Source organism: Oncorhynchus mykiss, chromosome 4 (genome assembly GCF_057628025.1).
Source record: "Oncorhynchus mykiss isolate SJ-2025 chromosome 4, ASM5762802v1, whole genome shotgun sequence".
Classification (NCBI taxonomy): Eukaryota; Metazoa; Chordata; class Actinopteri; order Salmoniformes; family Salmonidae; genus Oncorhynchus; species Oncorhynchus mykiss.
The window spans coordinates 5,722,501-5,732,595 of record NC_143025.1 but is presented as its reverse complement, the minus strand read 5'-3'; the positions used below and the strand labels follow the sequence as shown (position 1 = coordinate 5,732,595).

General features: G+C 40.4%; 1 protein-coding gene across 4 annotated transcripts in view; it reads right to left on the bottom strand.

Annotated features, from left to right (window-relative positions):
- Positions 1 to 182: 182 nt before the first annotated feature.
- LOC110521167 (epidermal growth factor receptor kinase substrate 8-like protein 2) overlaps positions 183 to 10,095 on the bottom strand; it is a 114,206-nt gene continuing 104,293 nt past the window's right edge. For 3 of the 4 annotated variants that reach the window (XM_090230941.1, XM_090230940.1, XM_090230942.1), the window contains 3 exons: positions 9,130 to 9,316; positions 6,983 to 7,115; positions 3,083 to 3,276 (listed from right to left, as the gene is read on the bottom strand). In XM_090230941.1, the coding sequence (XP_090087067.1) occupies positions 3,202 to 3,276; positions 6,983 to 7,115; positions 9,130 to 9,316 (395 nt within the window). In that variant the 3' untranslated portion in view covers positions 3,083 to 3,201. Of the gene's footprint in view, positions 3,277 to 6,982; positions 7,116 to 9,129; positions 9,317 to 10,095 lie in introns of all 4 variants that reach the window. The other variant, XM_090230943.1, reaches the window with a different exon arrangement.

Sequence of the window (10,095 nt, the reverse complement as noted above, 5' to 3'; positions counted from 1 at the left end):
CTATACCACCAATTAGCTGTATTTACACAACTACATTAATCACATGCTTTAAAAAAAGACACTGGGTTAAACATTTAAAATTAAAATAAACACAAGTTATCTACTCTCCGCTACTCTGGGTGTGTGATAACCCGTACAGTTCTCTGTGAATCATGGAACAGAGCACTGTCCACAAAGATCAGTTTGAATTTCGACCTTGGGTTTATTATTGGAGGAAAAAACATGAACACAGAACAGAAATATTGGATTGGATTAATATTGTACATGTAAAGCGTACTTCATATAGACCGTGGATATGTAGCTGAATTACAGTACCACATTTAGTAATATAGGATATGTAGCTGAATTACAGTACCACATTTAGTAATATAGGATATGTAGCTGAATTACAGTACCACATTTAGTAATATAGGATATGTAGCTGAATTACAGTACCGCATTTAGTAATATAGGATATGTAGCTGAATTACAGTACCACATTTAGTAATATAGGATATGTAGCTGAATTACAGTACCACATTTAGTAATATAGGATATGTAGCTGAATTACAGTACCACATTTAGTAATATAGGATATGTAGCTGAATTACAGTACCACATTTAGTAATATAGGATATGTAGCTGAATTACAGTACCACATTTAGTAATATAGGATATGTAGCTGAATTACAGTACCACATTTAGTAATATAGGATATGTAGCTGAATTACAGTACCACATTTAGTAATATAGGATATGTAGCTGAATTACAGTACCACATTTAGTAATATAGAATATGTAGCTGAATTACAGTACCACATTTAGTAATATAGGATATGTAGCTGAATTACAGTACCACATTTAGTAATATAGGATATGTAGCTGAATTACAGTACCACATTTAGTAATATAGGATATGTAGCTGAATTACAGTACCACATTTAGTAATATAGGATATGTAGCTGAATTACAGTACCGCATTTAGTAATATAGGATATGTAGCTGAATTACAGTACCGCATTTAGTAATATAGGATATGTAGCTGAATTACAGTACCACATTTAGTAATATAGGATATGTAGCTGAATTACAGTACCACATTTAGTAATATAGAATATGTAGCTGAATTACAGTACCACATTTAGTAATATAGGATATGTAGCTGAATTACAGTACCACATTTAGTAATATAGGATATGTAGCTGAATTACAGTACCACATTTAGTAATATAGGATATGTAGCTGAATTACAGTACCACATTTAGTAATATAGGATATGTAGCTGAATTACAGTACCGCATTTAGTAATATAGGATATGTAGCTGAATTACAGTACCACATTTAGTAATATAGGATATGTAGCTGAATTACAGTACCACATTTAGTAATATAGGATATGTAGCTGAATTACAGTACCACATTTAGTAATATAGGATATGTAGCTGAATTACAGTACCACATTTAGTAATATAGGATATGTAGCTGAATTAGAGTATCACATTTAGTAATATAGGATATGTAGCTGAATTACAGTACCACATTTAGTAATATAGGATATGTAGCTGAATTACAGTACCACATTTAGTAATATAGGATATGTAGCTGAATTACAGTATCACATTTAGTAATATAGGATATGTAGCTGAATTACAGTACCGCATTTAGTAATATAGGATATGTAGCTGAATTACAGTACCGCATTTAGTAATATAGGATATGTAGCTGAATTACAGTACCACATTTAGTAATATAGGATATGTAGCTGAATTAGAGTATCACATTTAGTAATATAGGATATGTAGCTGAATTAGAGTATCACATTTAGTAATATAGAATATATAAGCTGAATTAGAGTATCACATTTAGTAATATAGAATATGTAAACTGAATTACAGATATTGCATTTAATAATATAGAATATGTAAACTGAATTACAGAAGTGTATTTAGTTGAACAGCTGCAATTATGAGTGACTGGATATGAGAATAAAATTCAGAAAACTCAAAACGTACATACAGCACTACTTATTATAAGGTATAACATTGTACTACTACTGTAGGTTGGAATCATCCGTTATGTGAACATTAACATCCAATTAACATCCAAATCCTTTATGGATTTGATTTTACCCCCCCCCCCCCCCCAAAAAAAAATGTCTTCAATAAATCCCTGGAGATAAAACATGGGAGACATAAAAGCCAGAAAACACATACTCACTCAAAATGAATATGGTCCTTCATCACGATACAAAGTTAAGAGACAGTGGCCAGATATTAATGGTCCCTCATCACATAAAACATACTTTTTCTGTTAAATTCCCAATAGAAGTTAATTGGGTTTCCATCGCATTTTCAACTCTTCGATGGTTTTATCACAAAAAGAAGAGAGATGTGTTATATAGCGAATGTGTCCACTCTGGTCTCTAGCCAACAGCTCGCAAATGCAGTGCATTGTGAGATGATTTATGGATAAAAGCGATTTTTTTATTTTTCATTTTGTCAAACGGCAGCCAAGTATCTATCAACATGTCACTGGAATAAGACCATCGATATGGTTTGGAAAGGCGCATCAAGCTCATCACCACCCTGTAGCCTAATAAACTGCGTGGTTTCCCGAGTCGTAGTGGGGAGGACTACACAACATATCATCGCCTGACTCCAAGTTGACGTCAATATATTTATATCAATATTTAAGTATAAAGGCATTTCCACCACCATTTCTTGCATAATTAATTTTACCGACACAAAAAACATCCCGCCATGTCGAACGAACAAATTTACGCTCGGCATTTCTACAAATGTACCAGTATTTAATGTTTCCATAAGCCCAGTCGTAACTTCTTTCATGTGTCAGGTAATTCATCCGCATGAAATGTTTGGAAGGAAACGTGGTTAGTGTCAGACAGAGAAGCAGTCATAATTACCAGAGAACATCATTGAAGTAAACATTCACAAAACAAAACAATAAAAAATAAATATACAATAAAATAAAAAAAAATGTATATAACAACATTTATAGTACACGCCAATATTAAATGTCAATTTTCTGACAACAAAAAAAACAGTTGGTTTGTGAAAGGGTAGGCGCTTTGGGAGGGGAAGGCTTTTTGGTTGGTTAGTACTGGAGAGGGTTGTTATGGTAACCAGCCATGCTAGGCTGTGATTGGTTGACAGTCAGCCAGGCTGGCCTGTGATTGGTTGAAAGTCAGTGAGCATGTCCAGATCAGTCCTTGCCGGCATCGATCTTCTCTTGTCGTCGTCTCATGATCTCTTGGAGCTCTGAATCCCCACTGCTCTTCTAGAAAAACAGTAATGCAGGCTTTAGTTTCACACGTCCCAACAAACACTGAACAAAAAGAGAAACACAACATGCAACATTTTTAAAGATTTTACTGAGTTACAGCTCATATAAGGAAATCAGTCAATTGGGATGAATTAATTAGGCCCTAATCTATGGAATTAACATGACTGGGAATACAGACATGCATCTGTTGATAACAGATATATATATATTTTTTTAAAGGTAGGGGCGTGAATCAGAAAACCAGTCTGTATCTGGTGTGATCAGGCTGCTGATTGTGGTCTGTGGAATGTTGTCCCACTCCTCTTCAACGGCTGTGTGAAGTTGCTGGATATTGGCGGGAACTGAAAAACGCTGTCATACACGTCAATCCAGAGCATCCCCAACATGCTCAACTGGTATCGTGTCTGGCAAGTATGCAGGCAATGGAAGAACTGGGACATTTTCTGCTTCCAGGAATTGTGTACAGATCCTTGTGATATGGGGCCGTGTATTATCATGCTGAAACATGAGGTGATGGTGGTGGATGAATGGCACGACAATGGGCCCTCAGGATCTCATCACGGTATCTCTGTGCTTTCAAATTGCCATAGATAAAATGCAATTGTGTTTATTGTCCGTATCTTATGCCTGCCCCATACCATAACCTCACCATGGTGCGCTCTGTTCACAACGTTGACATCAGCAAACCGCTCGTCCACACAACGCCATACACGGTACCATCTGTCTGTTACAGTTGAAACTGGGATTCATCCATGAAGAGCGCAATTCTCCAGCGAGGCCAGTGGCCATCGAAGGTGATCATTTACCCACTGAAGTCGGTTACGACGCCAAACTGCAGTCAGGTCAAGAACCCGGTGAGGACAACGGGCACGCAGATGAGCTTCCCTGAGACAGTTTCTGTCCAGTTTGTGCGGAAATTCTTCAGTTGTGCAAACACACAGTTTAATCAGCTGTCCAGTGGCTGGTCTCAGACCATCCCGCAGGTAGAGAAGCCTGATGTGGAGATCCTGGGCTGGTGGGGTTTCACATGACCTGCGGTTGTGAGGCCGGTTGGACGTACTGCGAAATTCTCTAAAACGACATTGGAGGTGGCTTATGGTAGAGAAATGAACATTACATTCTCTGGTAACAGCTCCGGTGGACATTCCTGCAGTCAACATGCCAACTGTACGCTCACTCAAAACTTGAGACATCAGTGGCATTGTGTTGTGTGACAAAACTGCACATTTTAGAGTGGCCTTTAATTGTCCCCAGCACAAGGTGCACCTGTGTAATGATCATGCTGTTTAATCAGGTTCTTGATATGTCACACCTGTCAGGTGGATGGATTATCTTGGCAAAGGAGAAATGCTCACTAACAGGGATGTAAACATATTTGTGCACAACATTTGAGACAAATAACCTTCTTGTGAAAAATTGAAAATGTCTGGGATCTTATTTCAGCTCATGAAACATGGATCTAACACTTAGCATTTATGTTTTTGTTCAGTGTATGTGTATTTGTATCAGTACAGTTACTGTATCTAGCCACTTAACTATAAAAAGACAAATGTGGGTCTCAAAGCCTTAAAACAGCCACACAAGGAGTGTGTGTGTGTGTGTGCGTAAGTGTGTACGTGTGAGTGTACTGTACGTGAGTGTATGTGTGTGTATGCATGTGTGTGTGTGTGTATGTGTGTGTGTGTGTGCCTAAGTGTGTGCGTGTGAGTGTACTGTACGTGAGTGTGTGTGTGTGTATGCATGTGTGTGTGTATGTGTGTGTGTGTGTGTGCACATGTGTGTACTGTACGTGTTTGTGTGTGTATGCATGTGTGTAAGTATGTGTGTGTGTGTGTATGTGTGTGTGTAAGTATGTGTGTGTGTGTGTGTGTGCGCGTGTGTGTGTGCGCGTGTGTGTGTGCACGTGTGTGTGTGCACGTGTGTGTACTGTATGTGTGTGTACTGTATGTGTGTGCGTGTGTGTGTGTATGTATATATACACTATCACTTAGAAATCAGTTGCAAAATGAATAGGAAATATAGTCAACATGTTGACAAGATTATAAATAATTATTTTTAATTGAAATAATAATTGTGTCCTTCAAACTTTGCTTTCGTCAAATAATCCTCCATTTGCAGCAATTACTGCCCTTTGGCATTCTAGTTGTCAATTTGTTGAGGTAATCTGAAGAGATTTCACCCCATGCTTCCTGAAGCACCTCCCACAAGATGGATTGTCTTGATGGGCACTTCTTACGGTCAAGCTGCTCCCACAACAGCTCAATAGGGTTGAGATCCGGTGACTGTGCTGGCCACTCCATTATAGACAGAATACCAGCTGACTGCTGGCTCCCTACATAGTTACCATACGGTCAAGCTGCTCCCACAACAGCTCAATAGGGTTGAGATCCGGTGACTGTGCTGGCCACTCCATTATAGACAGAAAACCAGCTGACTGCTTCTTCCCTAAATAGCTATTGAGTAGTTTGGAGCTGTGCTTTGGGTTATTGTCCTGTTGTAGGAGGAAATTGGCTCCAATTAAGCGCCGTCCACAGGGTATGGTGTTGCAAAATGGAGTGATAGCCTTCCATCTTCAAGATCCCTTTTACCCTGTACAAATCTCCCACTTTACCACCAAAAAAAACACCCTCAGACCAACACATTTCCTTCACCATGCTTCACAGATGCCGTCAAGCACTCCTCCAGCATCTTTTCATTTTTTCTGCGTCTCACAAATGTTCTTCTTTGTGATCTGAACACCTCAAATTTAGACTCGTCTGTCCATAACACTTGTTTTCCCAATCTTCCTCTGTCCAATGTCTGTGTTTCTTTTGCCCATCTTAATCTTAAATTTTTATTGGCCAGTCTGAGATGTGGCTTTTTCTTTGCAATTCTGCCTAGAAGGCCAGCATCCCGGAGTCGCCTCTTCACTGTTGACGTTGAGACTGGTGTTTTGTGGGTACTATTTAATGAAGCTGCCAGTTGAGGACTTGTGAGGCGTCTGTTTCTCAAACTAGACACACTAATGTTCTTGTCCTCTTGCTAAGTTGTGCACCAGGGCCTCCCACTCCTCTTTCTATTCTGGTTAGCGCCAGTTTGCGCTGTTCTGTGAAGGGAGGAGTACACAGCGTTGTACGAGATCTTCAATTTCTTGGCAATTGCTCGCATGGAATAGCCTTCATTTCTCAGAACAAGAATAGACTGACGAGTTTCAGAAGAAAGTTATTTGTTTCTGGTATTTGGAGCCTGTAATCAAACCCACAAATGCTGATGCTCCAGATACTCAACTATTCTAAAGGCCAGTTTTATTGCTTCTTTAATCAGGACAGAGGTTGTCAGCTGTGCTAACACAATTGCAAAAGGGTTTTCTAATGATCAATTAGCCTTTTAAAATGATAAACTTGGATTAGCTAACACAACGTGCCGTTGAAACACAGGAGTGATGGTTGCTGATAATCGGCCTCTGTACTCCTATGTAGATATTCCATTTAAATAATCAGCCGTTTCCAGCTACAATAGTCATTTACAACATTAATAATGTCTACACTGTATTTCTGATCAATTTGATGTTATTTTAATGGACAAAAAAATGAGCTTTTCTTTCAAAGACAAGGGCATTTCTAAGTGACCCCAAACTTTTGAACGGTAGTGTATATGTGAGTGTGAGTGTGTGTGTGTGTATATGAGGGCGTGTGTGTATATGTGTGCATATGAAACAGACCTCTAGCTGGGCTTTCTGCACGGTGGTCTGGCTGTAGACCCTGGCTCCTTCATCTCCACACACTGCCTTCAGTTCCTCCTTGTTCAGAGAGAAGAGCTGAGCACCTGTCAGGATCCCCAGACAATCCACCGTCCTGTAGGGAACAAAGACTACATTACCCATAATGCTCTATAGCCAGACTCTCCACCGTCCTGTAGGGAACAAAGACTGCATTACCCATAATGCTCTATACCCAGACAATCCGCCACCCTGTGGGGAACAGAGACTACATTACCCACAATGCTATATACCCAGACAATCCACTGTCCTGTAGTGAACAGAGACTACATTACCCATAATGCTCTACACCCAGACACTCCACTGTCCTGTAGGGAACAGAGACTACATTACCCATAATGCTCCATAACCTGACATGGGTATAACCTGATTACTAATAGTACACTTATGTACAGTATCTCACTGAAGACCATATACATGATAACACCATGAGGTAACTAATGACCAGGTCATATAGCATGATAACACATGAGGTAACTGATGACCAGGTCATGATAACACCATGAGGTAACTGATGACCAGGTCATATAGCATGATAACACCATGAGGTAACTGATGACCAGGTCTTATAGCATGATAACACCATGAGGTAACTGATGACCAGGTCATATAGCATGATAACACCATGAGGTAACTGATGACCAGGTCATGATAACACCATGAGGTAACTGATGACCAGGTCATATAGCATGATAACACCATGAGGTTCCTGATGACCAGGTCATATAGCATGATAACACCATGAGGTAACTGATGACCAGGTCATATAGCATGATAACACCATGAGGTAACTGATGACCAGGTCATGATGACACCATGAGGTAACTGATGACCAGGTCATATAACATGATAACACCATGAGGTAACTGATGACCAGGTCATATAGCATGATAACACCATGAAGTAACTGATGACCAGGTCATGATAACACCATGAGGTAACTGATGACCAGGTCATATAGCATGATAACACCATGAGGTAACTGATGACCAGGTCATATAGCATGATAACACCATGAAGTAACTGATGACCAGGACATATAGCATGATAACACCATGAGGTAACTGATGACCAGGTCATGATAACACCATGAAGTAACTGATGACCAGGTCATGATAATACCATGAGGTAACTGATGACCAGGTCATATAGCATGATAACACCATGAGGTAACTGATGACCAGGTCATATAGCATGATAACACCATGAGGTAACTGATGACCAGGTCATGATAACACCATGAAGTAACTGATGACCAGGTCATGATAATACCATGAGGTAACTGATGACCAGGTCATATAGCATGATAACACCATGAGGTAACTGATGACCAGGTCATATAGCATGATAACACCATGAGGTAACTGATGACCAGGTCATATAGCATGATAACACCATGAGGTAACTGATGACCAGGACATATAGCATGATAACACCATGAGGTAACTGATGACCAGGTCATGATAACACCATGAGGTAACTGATGACCAGGACATATAGCATGATAACACCATGAGGTAACTGATGACCAGGTCATGATAACACCATGAGGTAACTGATGACCAGGTCATGATAACACCATGAGGTAACTGATGACCAGGTCATATAGCATGATAACACCATGAGGTAACTGATGACCAGGACATATAGCATGATAACACCATGAGGTAACTGATGACCAAGTCATATAGCATGATAACACCATGAGGTAACTGATGACCAAGTCATATAGCATGATAACACCATGAGGTAACTGATGACCAGGACATATAGCATGATAACACCATGAGGTAACTGATGACCAAGTCATATAGCATGATAACACCATGAGTTAACTGATGACCAGGTCATATAGCATGATAACACCATGAGGTAACTGATGACCAGGTCATGATAACACCATGAGTTAACTGATGACATGTGTGATTTTGTGTGTGTGTGTGTGTGTGTGTGTGTGTGTGTGTGTGTGTGTGTGTGTGTGTGTGTGTGTGTGTGTGTGTGTGTGTGTGTGTGTGTGTGTGTGTGTGTGTGTGTGTGTGTGTGTGTGTGCGTGTGTGTGTGTGCGTGTGTGTGTGTGTGTGGTGTCTCACGGTTTAGAGAATCCCTTGGAGTTGAGCCAGGCGGTAACCTGCGGGGGGCTGGAATTGAAAGTGAGGAGCGTGGAACTGCTGCTTGAAGGGCGCTCCACCCTGAAGTTACGGGCTGGAGGCTGGGACTTATTACTGGTGATCCTCTTCAACAACTCATCATTCACCTCATCCATCTGGTGTGTCCGAGCTGGGGGAAGGGAGGACGGAGAGGAGGGCGGGGGGGGGGGGGGAAGTGAGAGGGAGACAGAGAAGGACAGATACAGAGAGAGAGAGAGAGAGAGAGAGAGAGACAGAGAAAGTTACTGTTTAGGAGGCATTCCTAATAATCTATAAGGTCTGAGGTCTTCTTAGCTAAGATGAGGAAACTTGAGGTAAACTTGAAGAAATGTTTAAGCAAAGATAGCTCAGATAGCCAAGATAAGCAGTTATCTAGATTGTTCAGTAGGAAATTAAACCTGACACCAGTATCATAGACAGAAATTAGTTGGTGGGAAGGCCTACAGAAATCTGGGTAGGCCCCCCCAACAAAATGTTATTGGGGGGGGGGGGTAGAGAAACATGTGCAGTTGTATAGCTAATCTCATGCTATTGTACACATTTTGTCATGAGGCCGAGAGAACGTTTATCTCGTTTGCTAAGTGAAAAAAATGAAGTAGGCAATGACATGGTGCATATCGCCATAGAAACACAGAGACATACAGCATGCCTCAATGACATGGTACATATCGCCATAGAAACACAGAGACATACAGGATGTCTCAATGACATGGTACATATCGCCATAGAAACACAGAGACATACAGGATGTCTCAATGACATGGTACATATCGCCATAGAAACACAGAGACATACAGGATGTCTCAATGGCATGGTACATATCGCCATAGAAACACAGAGACATACAGCATGCCTCAATGACATGGTACATATCGCCATAGAAACACAGAGACATACAGGATGTCTCAA